Raw genomic sequence first — 27,295 nt, forward strand, 5'->3', positions numbered from 1 at the left:
CAAAGAGACTCATTCGGAGTGTGTGTGTGTTTTCCCACCACAAAAAGACTGATTCGGAGTGTGTGTGTGTGTGTGTGTGTGTTGTGTGTGTGTGTGTGTGTGTGTGTGTGTGTGTGTGTGTGTGTGTTTCCCCACCACAAACAGACCGATTCGGTGTTAAAACCCTGTCATTACCTTTGATCCCTGTGGCAAGTGTCATGTTGCCTCTCAATCCCTTTTAATCAGCTGATGAGTGTTTACCTGTAGTTTAGTTTAGTATGAGCCTGTCTGGCGATGTGGGAAATCAGGCACAGGATGAAGAGTGTGTTTTTGTACGCAACTGGGTGTAACTGAAGTCAATAAAGGAGTTTTAATTTTTTTATTTACTGTCCTTAGATACAGTAACTCCACCTGTAACGTAACACAACAATACTAATCAACCTCCCTGTCTGTCTGTCTCTCTCTTCCTCTCTCTCTCTCTCTCTCTCTCTCTCTCTCTTCCTCTCACTCTCTCTCTCTCTCTCTCTCTCTCTCTGTCTCTCTCTCTCTCTGCCTCTCTCTCTCTCTCTCTGTCTCTCTCTCTCTCCCTCTCTGTCTCTCTCTCTCTCTCCCCCCCTCTGTCAGATCTTCCTGTGGGAGCAGAATCTAGAACAGTTCCACTTGGACATGTTCAGGTGTCGTTGTTACCTGTCCAGTCTGCAGGGAGGGGAGCTGCCCAACCCTAAACGTCTGCTAGCCGTGGCCTCCAGAGCCACCAAACAGGCCATGGGACGCCTGGGAATCTTCTCGGTGTCTTCCTTTCACGCGCTGGTGAGTGGGGACAAGAATCGCATGTGCAGAAGCGCACACACAGTGAGACTGATGTACACACACATACATACACATACACACACTCAAACTTACATATACACACACACACACACACACAAACGTACATATACACACACACACACACACACACACACACACACACACACACACACACACACACACACACACACACACACACACACACACACACACACACACACACACACACACACACTCAAACTTACATATACACACACACACACACTGACAGTGAAGAGTACCAACCCACCAAACCACAATGTCCTCCCCCCCCCATCAATCACAAGGGCATCAATCAATCACACGTTATTATCCCAGAGAAGACGCGTGTTTTGCAGGAAGTCAGTCAATGCGTTCAGGTGTACACATCCCTCTTTCGTGATTTCCCCCCTCTGGCTGATAGCTAGCCACTCTGCACCTCTCTCCAGCAGGGCCTGCTTAGCACCTGGTCAGTGTCCCAAATGCCACCCTATTCCCCATTGCACTTTTGGCGAGGGCCCATTGTGCCAAAAGTAGCGCGATGCGATGCGTAGGGAACAAGGTACCATTTTGGGACACAGGTCATGGTGTTGCTCCTCGGAGCTCCAACAGAATGTTCAAAGTTGGAGTGACATCATGAGTGGAATGTTAATAACAAACTCTGTTACCTGTGTGGCTGTTCACCTGGAGCCATATAAGGAAGTGGAGAGAGGCAAACCTGTAACAGGGAAATACCTATAGAGAGAGAGATAGGGGTTTTTAATCTGTTCTTTAACAGGCTGTGATTGGAGTTTCAATACCAGGCTCACGCCCCCTTATCCTCTATTCCCACATACAGGCTTAACTGTCTCTCTCTCTCTCACTCCCTCTCCTCTCTCTGTGTCTCCTCTCTGTGTCTCCTCCTCACTCTCTCTCTCTCTCTCTCTCTCTCTCTCTCTCTCTCTCTCTCTCTCTCTCTCTCTCTCTCTCTCTCTCTCTCTCTCTCTCTCTCTCTCTCTCTCTCTCTCTCTCTCTCTCTCAATTCAATTCAATTCAATTCAAGGGGCTTTATTGGCATGGGAAACAAAGCAAGTGAACCCTAAACAAAAGTGAAATAAACAAAAAAAAATGAACAGTAAACATTGCACTCACAGAAGTTCCAAAAGAATAAAGATATTACAAATGTCATATTATAGATATATACGGTGTTGTAACGATGTACAAACGGTTAAAGTACAAAAGGGAAAATAAATAAACATAAATATTGGTTGTATTTACAAAGGTGTTTGTTCTTCACTGTGGCAACATGTCACAAATCTTGCTGCTGTGATGGCACACTGTGGTATTTCACCCAGTAGATATGGGAGTTTATCAATGTTTAATTTGTTTTCAAATTGGGTCTGTCTAATCTGAGGGAAATATGTGTCTCTAATATGGTCATACATTGGGCAGGAGGTTAGGAAGTGCAGCTCAGTTTCCACCTCATTTTGTGTGCAGTGTTGCACATAGCCTGTCTTCTTTCTCAATAGCAAGGCTCACTGAGTCTGTACATACTGTAGCTTTCCTTAAGTTTGGGCCAGTCACAGTTGTCAGGTATTCTGCCACATAGCGTTAAGGGCCAAATAGCGTTCTAGTTTGCTCAGTTTTTTTGTTAATTTTTCCCAATGTGTCAAGTAATTATCTTTTTGTTTACTCATACTCTGTGGGGTCTGTTTGTGTTTGTCTCTCTCTCTCTCTCTCTCTTTCCCTCAATTTCTACCTCCCTGTTTGTTGCACACACACCCTGTCTTTGTGTCGGTTCTGTCTTCTCTCTCATACTCTGTTCATCTCTCTTCTCCTCTCTTCTCCTCTCTTCTCCTCTCTTCTCCTCTCTTCTCCTCTGTTCATCTCTCTTCTCCTCTGTTCATCTCTCTTCTCCTCTGTTCATCTCTCTTCTCCTCTCCTCTCTTCTCTCTTCTCCTCTCTTCTCCTCTCTTCTCCTCTCTTCTCCTCTGTTCATCTCTCTTCTCCTCTGTTCATCTCTCTTCTCCTCTCCTCTCTTCTCTTCTCTCCTCTCTTCTCCTCTCTTCTCCTCTCTTCTCCTCTGTTCATCTCTCTTCTCCTCTGTTCATCTCTCTTCTCCTCTGTTCATCTCTCTTCTCCTCCTGTTCTCCTCCTGTTCTCCTCCTGTTCTCTGTCCTGAGGATTAAAAGCCTTAAAGAAAAACCCTACTAGACCAGTTACAGTTACCAGGAGGAGACCTTTGTTTGTGTTTTCTGTATGAGTGTATTATGACTCAATTATTATATGACAAGTATTTGGCACACACACACACACACACACACACACACACACACACACACACACACACACACACACACACACACACACACTAGAAGTGTCCAGTTCAATGCATCTCTCTTCTCTAATATGAATTAACCCAGAAATGCCAGGATGTGTTTCAACGTGTGCATGTGTGTTTGTCCATTTGTACGTGTGTGTGTGTGTGTGTGTGTGTGTGTGTGTGTGTGTGTGTGTGTGTGTGTGTGTGTGTGTGTGTGTGTGTGTGTGTGTGGTGTGTGTGTGTGTGTGTGTGTTTTCCCACCACAAAGAGACTGATTCGGAGTGTGTGTGTGTGTGTTTCCCCACCACAAAGAGACTCATTCGGAGTGTGTGTGTGTTTTCCCACCACAAAAAGACTGATTCGGAGTGTGACCAATAACATGGATGTTGATTAAGTCAGGCCCCCCCCCCCCGCTCCTCTCTGATTCAGAAGGATTGGATTAAATGCGGGAAGACACATGCTGGTTGACTAGATATCCCCTTTACACACACACACACACACACACACACACACACACACACACACACACACACACACACACACACAAACACACACACAGAGAGTGGATTACATCTATCACTTGAGTTACTGTAACACAACCACTGACCCAAATGCTGATCAGTTATCATAGACCTGATAACGTCTCAAATTTTCGTTGACCCAATAACATTTAGTTAGACCGCAATAGGGTTCTCTGAGAAGGTGAGGTGACACACGTTTCAGCCAATCCCGTCCTCTGTGATGTATATAAAGTGTAATAGTTGAGATGAAAACACTGATATGGTTTCAGGTGTGTCTCCTTGTTGTTTCAGCCCGTAACCAGGTGCGTGAGGTGGATACTTTGGTTTCAAAGTAGATTTGTTGTGTAGACTACCCAGAATCACTCTGTGTGACCCGGATTACCCAGAATCACTCTGTGTGACCCGGATTACCCAGAATCACTCTGTGTGACCCGGATTACCCAGAATCACTCTGTGTGACCCTGTTTTAGCCCACTGCAGTAAAAGGTTATTAAGTGAGCCATCAATTAGACCTTAGACACTAGTGAGTCTTACAATCAACTAATTTGGATTGATTTATTTGACTTGATGTACAACATTGGCTGCTAAAAGCTGAAATGCAGTTTGTACCTAAATAATTAAGTTTAAACCTAAATAATTCAACAAATAGGCAAAAAAAAACGACATGATAAATGTCTTTGTGAGGATGGAGAAAGGGAGCATCACGGTCACGGCAGGTGAAGCCTCAGGAGCGTAACACACGTTTCAGTGTGTTACGAGGTCCGGTCTTGAAATCCATGGTCCAGAACGGATAAACAGGTAGTGAGTGCACCTCGGAGCAGAGCCACCACAGGTAGCTAACAAACTACTCCTCGACCAAACACGCAGCACCCGCCTGGGTGATTCCCTGGACAGTCTCTGTGCTCCGGAAAGCTCACTACACGTTTGTCTTCCCAACAATGTGCCTTTGCCTTCTCATGACACCCTGCCATTTCTGCTGTCACTCTTTCTTCAGGATTCTCCTCAACCTTCAGCATTCAAATCAAAACAGCTAGCTAGTCAGCCAACTAGCTAATGTTAGCTAGCAAGCTAGTCAAACCAACTAGATAATGTTAGCTAGCTAGCTAGTCAAACCAACTAGCTAATGTTAGCTAGCTAGCTAGTCAAACAAACTAGCTAATGTTAGCTAGCTAGCTAGCCAAACCAACTAGCTAATGTTAGCTAGCTAGCTAGCCAAACCAACTAGCTAATGTTAGCTAGCTAGCTAGTCAAACCAACTAGCTAATGTTAGCTAGCTAGCTAGCCAAACCAACTAGCTAATGTTAGCTAGCTAGCTAGCCAAACCAACTAGCTAATGTTAGCTAGCTACCTAGCCAAACCAACTAGCTAATGTTAGCTAGCTAGCTAGCCAAACCAACTAGCTAATGTTAGCTAGCTAGCTAGTCAAACCAACTAGCTAATGTTAGCTAGCTAGCTAGTCAAACCAACCGACTTGATAGTTTTGAAACACCATGGTGGTTTAAGACATTTAGAGATACTCTATTGTAATTATATTCATTGTTAATTTAAACAAAACTTGTAAAAAAAATTCTAGCAAAACAACTGAATATGACTAATATAACATTCTAATTGTATATTGTAAAATTATATATATTATAATTGTATATATATATATATTATAATTGTATATTATAATATTATATATTAGAAATGTATATTATAATATTATATATATGTATTATAATTCTATATTATAATATTATATATATATTATAATTCTATATTATAATTGTTTATTAGAATATTATATATATATATTATTATGACTAATATTATAATATTTACAGGAGCGATTACGCTATGCTGCCTTTAAGGCGCCATGCCTACTCAGCCAATCAGTCTAGAATCTATTGATCTGAATAGATTGTTGAGAATATGATGTAACACATATCAATCAATCAATCAATCAATCAATCAATCAATCAGAAACAATAAACAGACAGTCACTCTTCTAATCAACTAATCAATCAATATATTGATCTGACCCTCAGGTGGCGGTACGTACAGAGAGCGCGGTGAGGAAGCGGTCCCAGGCTATGCCCCGCCCCTCTAGTAAACGTCGGAGTCGCTTCTCTTCCCTCTGGGGGCTGGACACCACATCTAAGAAGAAGGTTAAAGGTCGACCCAGCATCAACCAGGTTAGTCACCTTTTGAATTTTAACCCTGACTCCTGACCTTTAACCCCTAACCCTTATTTCCTGGATACCACAAATAATGAAGAAAACAACATGTGTCGTTTTGGAAATAGTCACTTTGACCTGTTTATTTCTACTTTAGTTAACGTATGTCTTTGTTGTCTGCTGTTAATCTATCTAATGTTATGGTGTGTGTGTGTGTGTGTGTGTGTGTGTGTGTGTGTGTGTGTGTGTGTGTGTGTGTGTGTGTGTGTGTGTGTGTGTGTGTGTGTGTGTGTGTGTGTGTGTGTGTGTGTGTGTGTGTGTGTGTGTTTGCAGGTGTTTGTTGCTGGAGGGGAACCAGTGATCAAACCAACGGAGAGAATGTTTGAAGATACGGCCAGTGAGAAATCGGTAAGAGTCAAAAGCATATTTTACCTCTAAAGGTGACATGGAACAGCTGTGAGAGAAAGAGGGTTCATCTGAGGACATAGCTAGAGAGAACCCAGTGACAGAGAGAGAGAGATGCTTTCCTGAGGACATAGCTAGAGAGAACCCAGTGACAGAGAGAGAGATGCTTTCCTGAGGACACAGCTAGAGAGAACCCAGTGACAGAGAGAGAGAGATGCTTTCCTGAGGACATAGCTAGAGAGAACCCAGTGACAGAGAGAGAGATGCTTTCCTGAGGACACAGCTAGAGAGAACCCAGTGACAGAGAGAGAGAGAGTTGTGAGAGAAAGATGGTTCATCTGAGGACACAACTAGAGAGGACTCTGTGTGTGTGAGAGCAGCGAAGACAGCACAGTAAGCTCCATATTTCGTGAACAAGGGAAGAGCCTGCTGTCACTTTCACCTATTTGCAGATGGAAACACACTCACACACACATTATGTAAAGCCCCACTGGGATTGTGGGGGTTAGAGTTCTCTCCACACACACCACATGTGCCATACTGTGTGTTCTGGCAGAGGGAATGCGGGGGGTCGAGACTCTCTCCAAAGTTAGGTTAGGTGAGTGGGATGTGTATGTTACAATACCATGCAGCTGGCCTTCTGTCCATCCCCCACTAGTGTGTGTGAGAGCTGGGAAGATGGGAACAGTCTTCCTTGGTGGGCTAAGGACCAGGAGGGGAGCCAGATGGTACAGGGAGTAGGGGGAGTTCACTCTGTCTGTCTGGTGTTAGACCTCTCTCTCCCCTACCTTATCTCTCTCTGTCTCTGTCTCTGTCTCTCTCCCTCCCCCACCTTCTCTCTCTCTCTCTCTGTCTGTCTCTCTCCCTGCCCCACCTTCTCTCTCTCTCTCTGTCTGTCTCTCTCCCTCACCCACCTTCTCTCTCTCTCTCTCTCTCTCTCTCTCTGTCTCTCTCCCTCCCTCCCCCACCTTCTCTCTCTCTGTCTCTGTCTCTCTCTCTCCCCTACCTTATCTCGCTCTGTCTCTCTCTGTCTCTGTCTCTCTCTGTCTCTCTCCCTCCCCTACCTTCTCTCTCTGTCTCTGTCTCTCTGTCTCTCTCCCTCCCCCACCTTCTCTATCTCTCTCTCTCTCTCTCTGTCTCTCTCCCTCCCCCACCTTCTCTCTCTATCTCTCTCTGTCTCTCTCCCTCCCCCACCTTCTCTCTCTCTCTCTCTGTCTGTCTCTCTCCCTGCCCCACCTTCTCTCTCTCTCTCTGTCTGTCTCTCTCTCTCCCTCACCCACCTTCTCTCTCTCTCTCTCTCTCTCTCTGTCTCTCTCCCTCCCTCCCCCACCTTCTCTCTCTCTGTCTCTGTCTCTCTGTCTCTCTCCCTCCCCCACCTTCTCTATCTCTCTCTCTCTCTCTCTGTCTCTCTCCCTCCCCCACCTTCTCTCTCTATCTCTCTCTGTCTCTCTCCCTCCCCTACCTTCTCTCTCTGTCTCTGTCTCTCTGTCTCTCTCCCTCCCCCACCTTCTCTCTCTCTCTGTCTCTGTCTCTCTGTCTCTCTCCCTCCCCCACCTTCTCTCTCTGTCTCTGTCTCTCTGTCTCTCTCCCTCCCCCACCTTCTCTATCTCTCTCTCTCTCTCTCTCTGTCTCTCTCCCTCCCCCACCTTCTCTATCTCTCTCTCTCTCTCTGTCTCTCTCCCTCCCCCACCTTCTCTATCTCTATCTCTCTCTGTCTCTCTCCCTCCCCCACCTTCTCTCTCTATCTCTCTCTGTCTCTCTCCCTCCCCCACCTTCTCTCTCTCTCTCTCTGTCTCTCTCCCTCCCCCACGTTGTCTCTATCTCTCTCTGTCTCTGTCTCTGTCTCTCTCCCTCCCCCACCTTCTGTCTGTCTGTCTGTCTGTCTGTCTGTCTGTCTGTCTGTCTGTCTGTCTGTCTGTCTGTCTGTCTGTCTGTCTGTCTGTCTGTCTGTCTGTCTGTCTGTCTGTCTGTCTGTGAGATACCCCCATCTCTCTTTCACACACACACACACACACACACACACACACACACACACACACACACACACACACACACACACACACACACACACACACACACACACAGTTAAACAGGGGACCACCGAGGTAGACTGACACACTACCAGCGGACAGATGGAGATGGTACCGAGGGATGGGATGATGGATAGATGGAAAGGAGAGACAGACGGGATGGGAATTGGATAGATGGGGATGGAGGGATGGAGGAACAAAGAGATTGGAGGGAAGTAAGAAGGAGAGAGAGAGAGAGAGAGAGAGAGAGAGAGAGAGAGAGAGATTTGTTACAGCCTTATTCTACACACAATACCCCATAATGACAAAGCAGAAACCGTTTTTTTACATTTACGTACATAAGTATTCAGACCCTTTACTCAGTACTTTGTTGAAGCACCTTTGGCAGCGATTACAGCCTCGAGTCTTCTTGGCACACCTGTATTTGGGGAGTTTCTCCCATTCTTCTCTGCAGATCCTCTCAAACTCTGTCTGGTTGGAAGGGGAGTGTTGCTGCACAGCTATTTTCAGGTCTCTCCAGAGATGTTCAGTCGGGTTCAAGTCTGGGCTCTGTTTGGGCCACTCAAGGACATTCAGCGAGTCTGGCAGGATGGTAGTCTTAGTGACAGGCAGGATGGCAGTCTTAGTAACAGGTATTTCAGGTAATAGTATGGAGTATTTCAGGTAACATTATAGAGTATTTCAGGTAATAGTATGGAGTATTTCAGGTAATAGTATGGAGTATTTCAGTAATAGTATTCATTTAGTTTGTTATCATTTTAATTCCCTTTCTCCTTAAACCTCTATTTCCATATCCAGAAGGAGGAGGGTTCATTGAAAATTATTCCCCAGGACAGCGTGGACAGTGAGATTTGGGTTCCTGACTACCTGGCCCCGTCCTGGGTGTGTCTACCTAACGACCAGCCTGTGCTAGCCGTCATTCAACCAGGGGAGACTGCAGAAGATACGCTGGACACTGTCTGCAAGGTGGGTTACTTAGATGAAGTTAGTACATAGATTATACATGTTACACACTACACCTAACAACCAGCTTGTGCACAGTACACTTTTTCAGTGTTAAATCAACATTTAAAGAGTTAATTTTAACACTATCTCAGAGTACATATGGTGCCACTCTACAGAGTGTCAAAACTACTCTGATTATAGTGTTGCATTATGACGAGTGTTAATGTAACACTCCGTGGTGTCAAATTAATACTGCATTAGACTTGAGTGTTACTTCTATTCTAGTGTTAATCTGGAGATAACTCCTGTGAGTGTTACTTCTATTCTAGATTGTCACGATTGTCGTAAGGAGTGGACCAAAACGCAGCGGGAAAATGTGTACTCATCTTCTTTTTTTTATTTGAGGAATGAAAAACAAAATAAACACGTATACAAAACAAACGACTCCAAACAGTCCCGTCAGGTGCAACAAACACTAAACCAGGAAATAACTACCCACAAACCCCCATAGAACAAACACCCCTACAAATAGGACCTTCAATCAGAGGCAACGAAAAGCAGCTGCCTCCAATTCAAGGTCAACCCAATAAACACCACATAGAAATAGACCAACTAGAAATAGCATAGAAATACACTAACATAGAACATAACCCAAACAACCCCGAAACACCCTAAACAAACACCCCCTGCCACGCCCTGACCAAACTACAATAACAAACAGCCCCTGCCACGCCCTGACCAAACTACAATAACAAACAGCCCCTGCCACGCCCTGACCAAACTACAATAACAAACAGCCCCTGCCACGCCCTGACCAAACTACAATAACAAACAGCCCCTGCCACGCCCCGACCAAACTACAATAACAAACACCCCCTGCCACGCCCTGACCAAACTACAATAACAAACACCCCCTGCCACGCCCTGACCAAACTACAATAACAAACACCCCCTTTACTGGTCAGGACGTCACACAATTCTAGTGTTAATCTGGAGATACCTCCGATGAGTGTAACTTCTATTCTAGTGTTAATCTGGAGATAACTCCCATGAGTGTAACTTCTATTCTAGTGTTAATCTAGAGATAACTCCCATGAGTGTAACTTCTATTCTAGTGTTAATCTGGAGATAACTCCCATGAGTGTTATTTCTATTCTAGTGTTAATCTGGAGATAACTCCCATGAGTGTTATTTCTATTCTAGTGTTAATCTGGAGATAACTCCCATGAGTGTCATTTCTATTCTAGTGTTAATCTGGAGATAACTCCTGTGAGTGTTACTTCTATTCTAGAGTTAATCTGGAGATAACTCCCATGAGTGTAACTTCTATTCTAGTGTTAATCTGGAGATAACTCCCATGAGTGTTATTTCTATTCTAATGTTAATCTGGAGATAACTCCCATGAGTGTAACTTCTATTCTAGTGTTAATCTGGAGATAACTCCCATGAGTGTTATTTCTATTCTAATGTTAATCTGGAGATAACTCCCATGAGTGTAACTTCTATTCTAGTGTTAATCTGGAGATAACTCCCATGAGTGTTATTTCTATTCTAGTGTTAATCTAGAGATAACTCCCATGAGTGTTACTTCTATTCTAGTGTTAATCTGGAGATAACTCCCATGAGTGTAACTTCTATTCTAGTGTTAATCTGGAGATAACTCCCATGAGTGTAACTTCTATTCTAGTGTTAATCTGGAGATAACTCCCATGAGTGTTATTTCTATTCTAGTGTTAATCTAGAGATAACTCCAGAGGGTTGGAAAACCCTGACATATATCATAAGGCCTTACTTTAACACGGTGGTGTTAGGAAACTCCTGGTTTACAGGCCACATTAGGTCTGCAAGTCCCACTATGATGGCTTTCAAAGTGATGTGTAATTTCTATTGGAATCAAGCCGTAGTTAAGATATCAAATAGTTTGAATTTATATTCACCTGCATTCAGAATGACTGCCAGGGTTAGGAAATTACCTACGTCATTTTAACCGGAACAACCATTTCAGTACAATAAATCTAATTGATTCGTTTAGATTTTTTTGTTATTTAGATTTTTATAGCATAATATTAATCAATCAAATCAAAATAAAATAAAACGTTATTTGATAAATGCACCGAAAACAACGGGTGTACACTTTACCGTGAAATGCTTGATTACGAGCCCTTCCCAACGATGCAGAGTTAAAACATGTTAATACAAATTAAATAGTAACACACGAGGTATAAAATACAAAAGAATGGAGCTATATACAGGAAGTACCATATCAATGTGGAGCTATATACAGGAAGTACCAGATCAATGTGGAGCTATATACAGGAAGTACCAGATCAATGTGGAGCTATATACAGGAAGTACCATATCAATGTGGAGCTATATACAGGAAGTACCATATCAATGTGGAGCTATATACAGGAAGTACCAGATCAATGTGGAGCTATATACAGGAAGTACCAGATCAATGTGGAGCTATAATCAGGGAGTACCAGATCAATGTGGAGCTATATACAGGAAGTACCAGATCAATGTGGAGCTATAATCAGGGAGTACCAGATCAATGAGGAGCTATATACAGGAAGTACTAGATCAATGTGGAGCTATATACAGGAAGTACGAGATCAATGTGGAGCTATATACAGGAAGTACCAGATCAATGTGGAGCTATATACAGGAAGTAGCAGATCAATGTGGAGCTATATACAGGAAGTACTAGGTCAATGTGGAGCTATATACAGGGAGAACCAGATCAATGTGGAGCTATATACAGGGAGTACCTGTACCAGATCAATGAGCTGGGCTACGAGGTGTTTGAGGTAGATACAGTATATACATGAAGGAAGGGGGGAAATTACTAGGCATCAGGATAGATAATAATAAGGTATTTGAGGTAGATATGTACATGAAGGCAGGGTAAAGTGACTAGGCATCAGGATAGATAATAATAAGGTATTAGAGGTAGATATGTAGATGAAGGTAGGGTAAAGTGACTAGGCATCAGGATAGATGGCTATGTAGCAGTCTTATGGCTATTTAGCAGTCGTATGGCTATTTTGCAGCTGTATGGCTATTTAGCAGTCTTATGGCTATTTTGCAGCTGTATGTCTTGTGGGTAGAAGGTGTCTCGAAGCCTGTTGTTCCGAGAGCCTATGCTCCGGGAATCGTTTGCCGGATGGCAGCAGAGTGAACTGGCTTGGGTGGCTGAAGTCTGACAATGTTTAAGGCCTTCCTCCGACACCCCCTGATACAGAAGTCCTTGATGGCAGCCAGTGAAGATTATCTCGATGGTGCAGCAGTAGAACATTTAGTGGATCTGCCAAATCTTTTCAGCCTCCTGAGGGGGAAGGGGCGCTGACGTGCCCTCTTCACAAATGCTCGGGTGTGTGTGCACTATGTTAAGACCTTAGTGATGTAGACGCCAAAGAACTTGAAGCTCTCGACCTGTTCCACTACAGTGCTGTCGATATGGACAGGGACGTGCTCCCCCCTCTTTCTCCTGTAGTCCACGATCAGCTCCTTGGTCTTACTGTCGTTGAGGATGAGGTTGTTGTCCTGGCACCACACTGCCAGGTCTCTGACCTCCTCCCTATAGGCTGTCTCGTTGTTGTTGGTGATCAGGTCTACCGCCGTCTTGTCGTCAGCAAACTTGACCATGGTGTTGTAGTCGTGATTGGCCACACAGTCATGGATGAACAGGCAGTACAGGAGGGGACTAAGCACGCACCCATGAGGGGCCCCCCCATGTTGAGGGTCAGCATGGCGGAGGTATTTTTGCCTACCCTCACTGCCTTGGGCCGGCCAGTCAGGAAGTCCAGGATCCAGTTACCGATGGAGGTGTTCAGTCCCAGGGTCCCAAGCTATGGTGTTGAACACTGAGCTGTAGTCAATGAGCAGCATTCTCACATAGTTGTTTCCTCACTTGTCCAGGTGGGAGAGGGCAGCGTTAAGTACAATTGAGATTGCGTCATCTGTGGATCTGTTGGGTTGGTATGTGAATTGGAGTGGGTCCAGGGTGTCTGGGATAATGGTGTTGATATGAGCCATGAGAAGCCTTTTCAAAGCACTCCATAATTACAGATATGAGCGCTACAGGATGTTAGTCATTTATTTCAAGTTACCTTGGCGTTCTTGGGAACAGGGACAATGGTGGTCAGCTTGAAACATGTTGGGATTACAGACTGGGACAAGGAGAGATTGAAAATGTCTGTGACGACACTTGCCAGCTGGTGTGCGCATTCTCTGAGAACATGCCCTGGTATTCCGTCTGGGCCGGCAGCCTTGTGAGTGTTAACCTGTTTAAAAGTTTTACTCACATTGGCTACAGAGAGCGAGAGTACACAGTCATTCAGAACAACAGGGGCTTTAATACAAGACTCTGTATTGTTTTCTTTGAAGCACTATAATCAATCAATCAAATCAATCCAAATCAATCCATGTGGATGCAAAAACACAGACATTAAAAACAATCCTAAAAAATCTACCTGCAGTAGAGCATGTTGGGAAATATAATGATGATGGTTGTGGCCTCCCAAGTAGTGCAACAGTCTAAGGCACTGTATCGCAGTGCAAGGGGCGTCACTACAGACCCGGGTTCGATCCCAGGCTGTGTTGCAGCGGGCCGCGACCGGGAGACCCATGAGGGTCAATTGGCCCGGCGTCGTCTGGGTTAGGGGAGTGTTTGGCTGGCCAGGATGTCCTTGTACCATCGCGCTCTAGCGATTCCTTGTGGTGGGCCGGGCGCATGCACGTTGACTTCGGTCGCCACTTGTACGGTTCTTCCTCCGACACATTGGTGCGGCTGGCTTACGGGTTAAGCGAGCAGTGTGTCAAGAAGCAATGCGGCTTCGCAGGGTCGTGTTTCAGAGGAAGCATAGCTCTCGACCTTCACCTCTCCCGAGTCCGTATGGGAGTTGCAGCAATGGGACAAGACTGTAACTACCAATTGGATATCACGAAAAAGGGGTAAAAAGTACATAATATAATAATGATGGGTGTGGTTTTGATGTGACTGTTTTATTCACCCTAATTACTTAGCAGTAACTCTATAAGAAACTTCAATATCATCACAGGTACGTGTAATGATGAGCGCCAGGTACGCGTAATGATGAGTTCCAGGTGTGCGTAATGATGAGCGCCAGGTACGCGTAATGATGAGCACCAGGTACGCGTAATGATGAGCGCCAGGTACGCGTAATGATGAGCGCCAGGTACGCGTAATGATGAGCGCCAGGTGTGCGTAATGATGAGCGCCAGGTGTGCGTAATGATGAGCGCCAGGTACGCGTAATGATGAGCGCCAGGTACGCGTAATGATGAGCGCCAGGTGTGCGTAATGATGAGCGCCAGGTGTGTGTAATGATGAGCGCCAGGTGTGCGTAATGATGAGCGCCAGGTACGCGTAATGATGAGCGCCAGGTACGCGTAATGATGAGCGCCAGGTTTGCGTAATGATGAGCGCCAGGTGTGCGTAATGATGAATCCCAGGACCGGTGGTTAGTACTGGAGGAGCAGGAGCAGACGTGACACAAAATTTCAAATGGCCAATGCAGCCGCTTTTATCTCAATATCATATCATTTCTGTTTAACAAATTAAGTACCTTACTATGATTGTTGTTAACCTGTTAGGGCTAGGGGGCAGTATTGACACGGCTGGATAAAAAACATACCCGATTTAATCTGGTTACCACTCCTACCCAGTAACTAGAATATGCATATACTTATTACATATGGATAGAAAACACCCTAAAGTTTCTAAAACTGTTTGAATGGTGTCTGTGAGTATAACAGAACTCAAATGGCAGGTCAAAACCTGAGAGATTCCTTTACAGGAAGTGGCCTGTCTGACCATTTCTTGAACTTCTTTTCCATCTCTATCTTTTACTAAGGATCTCTGCTCTAACGTGACACTTCCTACGTCGTCCATAGGCGCTCAGAGCCCGGGAAAAACCTGAATGTCGTCATCCCAGCCCCAGGCTGAAACACATTATCGCCTTTCTCAAGTGGCCGATCAAGGGACTCTGGGCTTAGGCGCGTGACCTGACCGCCCCCGTCTTTGTGATTTTTTTCCTCTGTTTGCCGAAAAGGAGATTCCCGGTCGGAATATTATCGCTTTTCTACGAGAAAAATGGCATAAAAATTGATTTTAAACAGTGGTTGACATGCTTCGAAGTACGGTAATGGAATATTTAGATTTTTTTTGTCACGAATTGCGCCATGCGCGCGACCCTTCTTTACCATTTCAGATAGTGTCTGGGACGCACGAACAAAACGCCGCTATTCGGATATAACGATGGATTATTTTGGACCAAACCAACATTTGTTATTGAAGTAGCAGTCCTGGGAGTGCATTCTGACGAAGACAACAAAAGGTAATCAAACTTTTATAATAGTAAATATGATTATGGTGAGTGCTAATCTTGCCGGGTGTCTAAATAGCTAGCCCGTGATGCCTGGGCTATGTACTTAGAATATTGCAAAATGTGCTTTCACCAAAAAGCTATTTTAAAATCGGACATATCGAGTGCATAGAGGAGGTCTGTATCTATAATTCTTAAAATAATTGTTATGCTTTTTATGAACGTTTATCGTGAGTAATTTAGTCAAATGTTAGCGAATTCCCCGGAAGTTTGCGGGGGGTATGCTAGTTCTGAACGTCACATGCTAATGTAAAAAGCTGGTTTTTGATATAAATATGAACTTGATTGAACAAAACATGCATGTATTGTATAACATAATGTCCTAGGGTTGTCATCTGATGAAGATCATCAAAGGTTAGTGTTGCATTTAGCTGTCTTCTGGGTTTTTGTGACATTATATGCTAGCTTGAAAAATGGGTGTCTGATTATTTCTGGCTTGGTACTCTGCTGACATAATCTAATGTTTTGCTTTCGTTGTAAAGCCTTTTTGAAATCGGACAGTGTGGTTAGAACCTCTTACATCTAGACGTTCCGCTAGCGGTACACCTGCTCCAATATCCAATGATGGGCGTGGCGCGAAATACAAACTCCTCTAAAATACATTTTTTTTTCAAACATATGACTATTTCACAGCATTTTAAAGATAAGACTCTCCTTTATCTAACCACACTGTCCGATTTCAAAAAGGCTTTACAGCGAAAGCAAAACATTAGATTATGTCAGCAGAGTACCAAGCCAGAAATAATCAGACACCCATTTTTCAAGCTAGCATATAATGTCACAAAAACCCAGAAGACAGCTAAATGCAGCACTAACCTTTGATGATCTTCATCAGATGACACACCTAGGACATTATGTTATACAATACATGCATGTTTTGTTCAATCAAGTTCATATTTATATCAAAAACCAGCTTTTTACATTAGCATGTGACGTTCAGAATAGCATACCCCCCGCAAACTTCCGGGGAATTTGCTAACAATTTACTAAATTACTCACGATAAACGTTCACAAAAAGCATAACAATTATTTTAAGAATTATAGATACAGAACTCCTCTATGCACTCGATATGTCCGATTTTAAAATAGCTTTTTGGTGAAAGCACATTTTGCAATATTCTAAGTACATAGCCCAGGCATCACGGGCTAGCTATTTAGACACCCGGCAAGTTTAGCACTCACCAATATCAGATTTACTATTAGAAAAGTTTGATTACCTTTTGTTGTCTTCGTCAGAATGCACTCCCAGGACTGCTACTTCAATAACAAATGTTGGTTTGGTCCAAAATAATCCATCGTTATATCCGTATAGCGGCGTTTTGTTCGTGCGTCCCAGACACTATCCGAATGGTAAAGAAGGGTCGTGCGCATGGCGCAATTCGTGACAAAAAAAATCAAAATATTCCATTACCGTACTTCGAAGCATGTCAACCGCTGTTTAAAATCCATTTTTATGCCATTTTTCTCGTAAAAAAGCGATAATATTCTGACCGGGAATCTGTGTTTAGGTCCAAAGACGATAGAAAATAAAAACATGGGGTCGACTCGTGCACGCGCCTAAGCCCATTGTCCTCTGATAGAGCACTTGCCAAAAGCGTTAATGTGTTTCAGCCTGGGGCTGGAATTACATCATTCAGCTTTTTCGCGCCTTCAGAGAGCCTATGGGAGCCGTAGGAAGTGTCACGTTACAGCAAAGATCCTCAGTCTTCAATAAACAGAGTCAAGAAGCTCAAGGAATGGTCAGACAGGCCACTTCCTGTAAGGAATCTTCTCAGGTTTTTGCCTGCCATATGAGTTCTGTTATACTCACAGACACCATTCAAACAGTTTTAGAAACTTTAGGGTGTTTTCTATCCAAAGCCAATAATTATATGCATATTCTAGTTACTGGGCAGGAGTAGTAACCAGATTAAATCGGGTACGTTTTTTATCCGGCCGTGCAAATACTGCCCCCTATCCCCAACAGGTTAAACCGTTTTAATTTAATTCTGAGAGTAGGTTACAGTGCCTTAACAAAGTATTCACAGCCTTTGACTTTGTCCACATTTTGTTGTGTTACAGCCTGAATTTAAAATGTATTAAATAGACGGGGGGTTTTTGTCACTAGTCTACACACAATACCCCATAATGTCAAAGTGAAATTATGTTTTTTTCTAAATGTTTACAAATTAATTAAAAAAAAGTTTTGAGTTAATAAGTATTCAACCGCTTTGTGATGGCAAATAAGTTCAGGTTTAGAAGTGTACTTAACAAGTCACATAATAAGTTGCATGGACTCTGTGTGGAATAATAGTGTTTAACATAATTGTTTAATTACTAGCTGATCGCTTCTCTTCTTATACGTAAATCCCTCAGTCGACCAGTGAATTTCAAACACAGAATCAACCACAAAGACCAGGGAGGTTTTCCAATGCCTCGCAAAGAAGGGCATCTATTGATAGATGATAGAAGAAAAAAACCAGACATTGATTATCCCTTGGAGCCTGGGGAAGGTATTAATTCCACTTTGGATCAATACACCCAGTCACTACAACGATACAGGTGTCCTTCCTGACTAGTAAGGGTCAACAGCCAACTTGACAGAGCTTGAAGAATATGCAAAGCTCTTAGAGCTCTTACCCAGAAAGACTCGTCATTTTTAATCTCTGTCAAAGGTGATTCTGTCATATATTGATATAGGAGGTTGAATACTGTATATCAGTGTTTAATTTTTCATATACATTTGGGAAGTATTCAGACTCCTTGACATTTTTCGAACATTTTGATACGTTACAGCCTTATTCTAAAATGGATTAAATATTTTTTCCCCCTCATCAATCTACACACAATACCTCATAATAACGAAGCAAAAATCGTTTTTTAGATTTTTTGCAAATGTTCCCCCCCCCCCAAAAAAACTGAAATATCACATTTACAAGTATTCAGACCCTTTACTCAGTACTTTGTTGAAGCACCTTTTGCAGCGATTACAGCCTCGAGTATTCTTGGGTATAACGCTACAAAAATGGCACACCTGTATTTGGGGAGTTTCTTCCATTCTTCTCTGCAGATCCTCTCAAGCTCTGTCAGGTTGGATGGGGAGCATCGCTGCATAGCTATTTTCAGGTCTCTCCAGATATGTTCAATCGGGTTCAAGTCCGGGCTCTGGCTGGACCCTTCAAGGACATTCAGAGACTTGTCCTGAAGCCTCTACTGCATTGTCTTGGCTGTGTGTTTAGGGTCGTTGTCCTGTTGGAAGGTGAACCTTTCCCCCAGTCTGAGGTCCTGAGCGCTCTGGAGCAGGTTTTCATCAAGGATCTCTCTGTACTTTGCTCCGTTCATCTTTCCCTCGATCCTGACAAGTTCCCCAGTCCCTGCCACTGAAAAACATCCCCACAGCATGATGCTGCCACCACCATGCTTCATCGTAGGAATGGTGCCAGGTTTCCACCAGACATGACGCTTGACATTCAGGCCAAAGAGTTCAATCTTTGTTTCATCAGACCAGAGAATCTTGTTTCTCATGGTTTGAGAGTCTTTGGGTGCCTTTTGGCAAACTCCAAGCGGGCTGTCATGTGCCTTTTACTGAGGAGTGGCTTCAGTCTGGCCCTCTACCATAAAGGCCTGATTGGTGGAGTGCTGCAGAGATGGTTGTCCTTCTGGAAGGTTCTCTAGTCTCCACAGAGGAACTCTGGAGTGCTGAAGAGATGGTTGTCCTTCTGGAAGGTTCTCTAGTCTCCACAGAGGAACTCTGGAGTGCTGCAGAGATGGTTGACCTTCTGGAAGGTTCTCCCATCTCCACAGAGGACACTCTGGAGCTCTGTCATAGTGACCATCGGGTACTTGGTCACCTCCCTGACCAAGGCCCTTCTCCTCCGATTGCTCAGTTTGGCCGGGCGGCCAGCTCTAGGAAGAGTCTTGATGGTGCCAAACTTCTTCCATTTAAGAATGATGGAGTCCACTGTGTTCTTGGGGACTTTCAATGCTGCAGACATTCTTTGGTACCCTTTCCTAGATCTGTGCCTCGACCCAATCCTATCTCGGATCTCTACGAACAATTCCTTCGACCTCATGGCTTGGTTTTTGCTCTGACATGCACTGTCAACTGTGGGACCTTATATAGACAGGTGTGTGCATTTCCAAATCATGTCCAGTCTATTTAATTTACCACAGGTGGACTCCCATCAAGTTGTAGAAACATCTCAAGGATGATCAATGGAAACAGGATGCACCTGAGCTCAATTTCGAGTCTCATAGCAAAGAGTCTGAAGATTTATGTAAATAATAAAGTATTTCTGTTTATAATTTGTTTTAAATAATTTAGCTAACTTTTCTAAAGAAAACTTTTTTTGCTTTGTCATTATGGGGTATTGTGATGTCATTATGGGGTATTATGATGTCATTTTTGGGTATTGTGTGTAAATTGATTCAATTTTAGAGTAAGCTTGTAACGTTACAAAATGTGGAAAAAGTCAAGGGTTTGGAATACTTTTCGTGTGCATATATATGTATATATTTTACAAATGTAAAACAAAAACTTTCACCTCTACATTACTGATTATTTTGTGTAGATCGTTTGTAACACAACAACATGTGGAGACAAAAACAGTAGGCTAATAACTTCTGTTCTTTTTTTTTAACCCTGACATCTGGAACCAAGCCCTCATAACCCCAATCTTAGGTTTCAATCTCAGCAGCACTCTTCAATATTAACATAAACGAATTGGCCCTGGTGTTAATGTCTTTGCAAATGATCTCTCTCTCTCTCTCTCTTTCTCTCTCTCTCTGGACCTGTCTAACTTCTACCTGTCTATCCCTAGGCCCATAAACAGGACCTGTCTAACTTCTACCTGTCCATCCCTAGGCCCATAAACTGGACCCGTCTAACTTCTACCTCTCCATCCCTAGGCCCATAAACAGGACCTGTCTAACTTCTATCTCTCCATCCCTAGGCCCATAAACTGGACCCGTCTAACTTCTATCTCTCCATCCCTAGGCCCATAAACTGGACCTGTCTAACTTCTATCTCTCCATCCCTAGGCCCATAAACTGGACCCGTCTAACTTCTATCTCTCCATCCCTAGGCCCATAAACTGGACCCGTCAAACTTCTACCTGCGTCTGAAGGTGTGTGTAGAGGAGCAGCTGCTGCTATATGTTCCCAAACTGGAAGAAGACATCTCTGATCTGGTGAGAGAGAATAGAAGGAATATGTCATGCTGGTTCAATAGGATCCACAAACAGACACTGTAACCCCAAAACCTAATTCACTGTGCTGTTATTTTTCATATATAAACATATTCAACAGAGTGCAATCTTTGTGTACCCTTATGGAAAAACCACATGCATTTTTTCATATGTGAAAATACAAATTCATTTTTTCACTTGTGAAAATGCAAATTTGTTTTTTCACATGTAAAAATGCAAATTCTTTTTTTTTCACATGTGAAAATGGAAATTCTATTTTCACGTGGTACGTTTTTTTTTGTGAGGTGAAAACATTATTTTCCAAACCTGAAAAGGTGGTGTTACATTTTTGTTGTCTCTTTTGCAAAAAAGTGCCATCTCACTTGATGTTATTTATTTTCTCACTGCTATTTGAATGATCAGTTAATCTAACTATTTTCTCATTATTGAGTTCATTTACTTATTTCAGCAATTTCAGGGTTTTCATTATAGTTGTCTAATGTTGGTAGTATTCAGTTACAATGTTACTCCTGAATCACTTTGATAAATATAGTCGTTTTTCTGAAGGTTATTTTTTATCCCCCTAGAGTCGAATCCAATTAACATCATTTTAAAAAATCCCCATGAAAATCCATTAGTTTAAACTACAGATATGTTTTTTTGTTTTTGCATTGCAACCATCTCAAAACGTCTGTAGCGTCCGAACGGTTTGGCCTACAAAACTATTATGACCCTTCAATGGAAAGGGGAGACTACGACTCCCACAAGTGTCACAGGACTTGTCTAGAGGTAACCTGTACCAGTTTTAAAAAAAATAATGGAAGATAGTTTTGTGCCTTCACCAAAAAAGGGGTTACAAATTTGTAATTTTTTTATAAATTAATATATAAATATTATATATATACACACACATATATATATATATATATAGACACACACACACATATATATATATATATATATATATATATATATATATATATATATATATATATATATATATATACACACACACACACACACATATATATAATATATACATATATATATATATGTATTATTTTTTACTATTTTCTACATTGTAGAATAATAGTGAAAACATCAACACTATGAAATAACACATATGGAATCATGTAGTAACCAGAAAAGGGGTTAAACAAATCAAAATAGATTTTATACTTGAGATTCTTCAAAGTAGCCACCTTTTGCCTTGATGACAGCTTTGCACAATCTTTGCATTCTCTCAACCAGCTTCACCTGGAATGCTTTTCCAACAGTCTTGAAGGAGTTCCCACATATGCTGAGCACTTGTTGGCTGCTTTTCCTTCACTCTGCAGTCCAATTCATCCCAAACCATCTCAATTGGGTTGAGGTCGTGTGATTGTGGAGGCCAGATCATCTGATGCAGCACACCATCCCTCTCCTTGTTGGTCAAATAACCCTTACACAGCCTGGATGTGTGTTGGTTTATTGTCCTGTTGAAAAACAAATGATCGTCCCGCAAAGCACAAACCAGATGGGATGGCGTATCGCTGCAGAATGATGTGGTAGCCATGCTGGTTAAGTGTTCCTAGAATTCTAAATAAAGTGCCTCTTACAGTGTCACCAGCAAAGCACCCCCACACCATCCCACCTCCTCCTCCTCCATGCTTCACGGTGGTGGTATTTCATCCAATAGATATGGGAGTTTATTTATTTTTGTGTCTGTGTGATCAGACGGAAATACAGTTGAAGTCGGAAGTTTACATACACTTAGGCTGGAGTCATTAAAACTAGTTTTTCAACCACTTCACAAATTTCTTGTTAACAAACTATAGTTTTGGCAAGTCGGTTAGGACATCTACTTTGTGCATGACACAAGTCATTTTTCCAACAATTGTTTACAGACAGATTATTTCACTTATAATTCACAGTATTACAATTCCAGTGGGTCATAAGTTTACATACACTAAGTTGACTGTGCCTTTAAACAGCTTGGAAAAATCCAGAAAATGATGTCATGGCTTTAGAAGCTTCTGATAGGCTAATTGACATAATTTAAGTCAATTGGAGGTGTACCTGTGGATGTATTTCAAGGCCTACCTTCAAATTCAGTGCCTCTTTGCTTAACATCATGGGAAAATCAAAAGAAATCAGCCAAGACCTCAGAAAAAAAAAGTTTACCTTCACAAGTCTGGTTCATTCTTGGGAGCAATTTCCAAATGCCTGAAGGTACCACGTTCATCTATACAAATAATAGTATGCAAGTATAAACACCATGGGACCACACAGCCGTCATACCACTCAGGAAGGAGACGCGTTTTGTCTCCTAGAGATGAAGGTACTTTGGTGCAAAAAGTGCAAATCAATCCCAGAACAACAAAAAACTGAGTTTAAATGTATTTGGTTAAGGTGTATGTAAACCTCCGACTTTAACTGTAAAAAGGATGGGTGAAGTGATGGTGAACAACCCAGCTACCAGTATTTCCCTGGGTTAGTTATGTCTAAGAAGGTTTAAGAAGGAAGCAAGGAATTAATTCCTGATTGACCGTGGCAACCATACTGCCGTGGCGACCATACTGCCATGGTTATATACTGCCGTGGCGACCATACTGCCGTGGCGACCATACTGCCGTGGCGACCATACTGCCCGTGGCGACCATACTGCCCGTGGCGACCATACTGCCCGTGGCGACCATACTGCCCGTGGCGACCATACTGCCCGTGGCGACCATACTGCCGTGGCGACCATACTGCCGTGGCTACCATACTGCCCGTGGCGACCATACTGCCCGTGGCGACCATACTGCCCGTGGCGACCATACTGCCGTGGCGACCATACTGCCGTGGCGACCATACTGCCCGTGGCGACCATACTGCCCGTGGCGACCATACTGCCGTGGCGACCATACTGCCGTGGCTACCATACTGCCGTGGCTACCATACTGCCCGTGGCGACCATACTGCCCATGGCGATCATACTGCCATGACTCTATACTGCCGTGGATACTATGTTTAGCCTGTTACGGCTAGACGTTCCGCTAGCGACAACATCGACAACATCCGGTGAAATTGCAGAGCGCGAAATTCAAATGAAATTATTTGAAATATTTAACTTTCATAAAATCACATGTGCAATACACCAAAATAAAGCTTCACTTCTTGTTAATCCAGCCACCATGTCAGATTTCAAAAAGGCTTTATGGCGAAAGCAAACCATGCGATTATCTGAGGACAGCACCCCACCATACATGAAAATCATATTTCAACCAAGCAGGTGCGACACGAAAGTCAGAAATAACGATATAATTCATGCCTTGCCTTTGAAGATCTTCTTCTGTTGGCACTCCAATATGTCCCAGAAACATCACAAATGGTCCTTTGGTTCGATAAACTCCTTTTTTGTATCCCCAAAATGTCCATTTATTTGGCGCGTTTGATTCAGAAAAACACAGGTTCCAACTCGCCCAACATGACTATAAATGATCTAATAAGTTACCTGTAAACTTGGTCCAAACATTTCAAACAACTTTCCTAATCCATCCTTAGGTATCCTAAAATGTAAATAATCGATAAAATTTAAGACAGAATATACTGTGTTCAATAGCGGGTAAAATCAAAGTGGAGCGAGCTCCAGGTCGCACGCCCCAAACAAAAGAGTCCACTTGGCTTGACACTCATTCTGAATAGCCGTACTTCTTAATTTCTCAAAGGAAAAACATAAATCAATTTCTAAAGACTGTTGACATCTAGTGGCAGCCATAGGAACTGCAACCAGGTGCCTCATAAATCCAGTTTCCCATAGAAATATAATAGAAAACACAGTGAACTCACATTGTTATTTTCCTGGATGGTTTGTCCTCTGGGTTTTGCCTGCCAAATAAGTTCTGTTATACTCATGGACATTATGTTAACAGTTTTAGAAACTATAGAGTGTTTTCTATCGAAATCTATCAATTATATGCATATCCTAGCTTCTGGGCCTGAGTAGCAGGCAGTTTACTTTGGGCACGCTTTTCATCCGGACGTGAAAATACTGCCCCCTATCCCAAAGAGGTTTACTGAGACTCTCTCCAATACAACCCAACATTGCAGAGTTGTGTGCATCTTTTCAAGCACACCCTTCTCATTAACCTGTGGTGAGTTCTTCACAATTTTCGATGAACAAATAAGGTTTTATATGTAAGATGGTTAAATAAAGAGCAAAATTATTGATTGTTATTATATTATTATTTGTGCTCTGGTTCTATAAGAGCTCTTTGTCACTTCCCACGAGCCGGGTTGTGACAAAAACTCACACTCATTCTTGTGTTTAATAAATGCATCGTATAGTGTGTGTGGCAGGCTTACAATGATGGCAAAAAAACAACATTTGAGAGTGTGCTGACCCTGGTGCTAGAGGGGGTACACAGCTGGAGTGCGCTGACCCTGGTGCTAGAGGGGGTACAGCTGGAGGTTGAATGTTTGAAGGGGTACGGGACTATAAAAAGTTTGGGAACCACTGCTCTTGAGCAACGATGTCTAGATGGAATTTGTATTTGTGGTCTTGCAAACTTGACCTATTTTGGACCACCATTATTTTTGTCAACTGAGATTTACTGTCTGGGCCCAGGTCTGACAGAATCTGTGCAGAAGTTCTAGGTGCTCCAACTCCTTAGTTGGTGACAGAAGAACCAGATCATCAGCAAGCAGTAGACATTTGACTTCAGATTCTAGTGCCCTTGTCAATTCGTTTATATATATGTTGAATAAGGTGGGTCTGAAGCTGCATCACAGCATTCCAGTTTTTAACGACCCTAACCTCACCGCAACCCTACACCTGTGGAAAGAAACTTATGTTTTTTTCTCAATTTTATCCAGTTTTGGATTTTATGTTGTATGTTTTTCCCCCAACACTGCTTTCTATCAGTTTGTATAGCAGACCCAAATTGAGTCAAAAGCTTTTTTGAAATCAACAAAGCATGAGAAGACTTTGCCTTTGTTTTAGTTTGTTTGTTTGTTTCTCAATTGAGGTGGCAGGTAGCCTAATGTTTAGAGTGTTGGGCCAGTAACCGAAAGGTTGCTAGTTCGAATCCTCGAGCTGACAAGGTAAAGATCTGTCGTTCTGCCCCTGCACAAGGCAGTTAACCCACTGTTCCTAAACTGTCATTGTAAATAAGAATTTGTTCTTAACTGACTTGCCGAGTTAAATAAATAAAGGGTGAATATGTGCTCTGCTGCATGGTAATTTGGTAAAAAGCTATTTGACATTTACTCAGTACATTGTTTTCACTGAGGAAATGTACAAGTCAATAATGCAGATGATTTTCCTCTGTCTTTCCATCCATCTCTCTCTCTCTCTCTCTCTCTCTCTCTCTCTCTCTCTCTCTCTCTCTCTCTCTCTCTCTCTCTCTCTCTCTCTCTCTCTCTCTCTCTCTCTCTCTCTCTCTCTCTCTCTGTAATATGACATTTAGTATTTATCCATGGTGACTTAAACACACTAGGCTACTGTTTCAGTTTGGGTATTCATACACACAGCTGTGTGTTCACATGTAGCCACTGCTGGGGCCACTAAGAGGTCAAAAGTAGCAGTAACGTTAAAGAAAGCTGCTGGGCAAATACACACATTCTTTGTTTTTTGGGGTGTAGGGTTGGGGTGAGGTTAGGGTCGTTAAAAACTGGAATGCTGTGATACTTCAAGCACATCAGAGTCTAGTTGTTAAAGGACTTATAGAAAATATTTGATATGGGATTTGAGGTCATAGCTTTCCGACTGTTAACTCTTGAAACGCAATCGTAAGATTGCTTGTAGTGATGTTGAGATGCTGAGACATTTAACAACCATCTGTGATCTCTAACACAGATATATAGTGCATTTGTAAAATATTCAGACCCATTCCCTTTTTCCATATTTTGTTACATTACAGCCTTATTCTGAAATGGATTAAATAAATAAAAAATCCTCATCAATCTACACACATTACCCCATAATGACAAATGTATATAAAAAAAAAAAAAAGGAAATATCTTATTTACATAAGTATTCCAACCCTTCGCTCAGCTGCATCCTGTTTCCATTGACCATCCTAGAGATGTTTCCACCTGTGGTAAATTCAATTGATTGGACATGATTTGGAAAGGCACACACTTGTTTATATAAGGTCCCAGAGTTGACAGTGCATGTCAGAGGAAAAACCAAGACATGACGTCGAAGGGATTGTCCGTAGAGCGCCGAGACAGGATTGTGTCGAGGTACAGATCTCCGAGACAGAACATTTCTCCAGCAGTGGACTCCATCATTCTTAAATGGAAGAAGTTTGGCACCATCAAGACTCTTCCTAGAGCTGGCCGCCCGGGCCAAACTGAGCAATCGGAGGAGAAGGGCCTTGGTCAGGGAGGTGCCCAAGAACCCAATGGTCACTCCAGAGTTCCTCTGTGGAGATGGGAGAACCTTCCAGAAGGACCACCATCTCTGCAGCACTCTACCAATAAGGCCTTTATGGTAGAGTGGCTCGACGGATGCTTCTCTGCAGTAAAAGTGTAACGGATTTTCTTAGAGAAGTGGAGGAGTCAGGCGCAGGACACAGGGATGAA

General features: G+C 42.8%; 1 protein-coding gene across 1 annotated transcript in view; it reads left to right on the forward strand.

The window, feature by feature from the left end:
* tiam1a (TIAM Rac1 associated GEF 1a) overlaps positions 1-27,295 on the forward strand; it is a 136,818-nt gene that overhangs the window by 35,714 nt on the left and 73,809 nt on the right. The window contains exons 6-10 of the mRNA XM_082958333.1: positions 604-789; positions 5,661-5,807; positions 6,123-6,197; positions 9,023-9,190; positions 20,642-20,746. Of these exons, the coding sequence (XP_082814459.1) occupies positions 604-789; positions 5,661-5,807; positions 6,123-6,197; positions 9,023-9,190; positions 20,642-20,746 (681 nt within the window). The remainder of the gene's footprint in view (positions 1-603; positions 790-5,660; positions 5,808-6,122; positions 6,198-9,022; positions 9,191-20,641; positions 20,747-27,295) is intronic.

This window comes from Salmo salar, chromosome 11 (assembly GCF_965601325.2).
Source record: "Salmo salar chromosome 11, fSalSal1, whole genome shotgun sequence".
Lineage (NCBI taxonomy): Eukaryota > Metazoa > Chordata > Actinopteri > Salmoniformes > Salmonidae > Salmo > Salmo salar.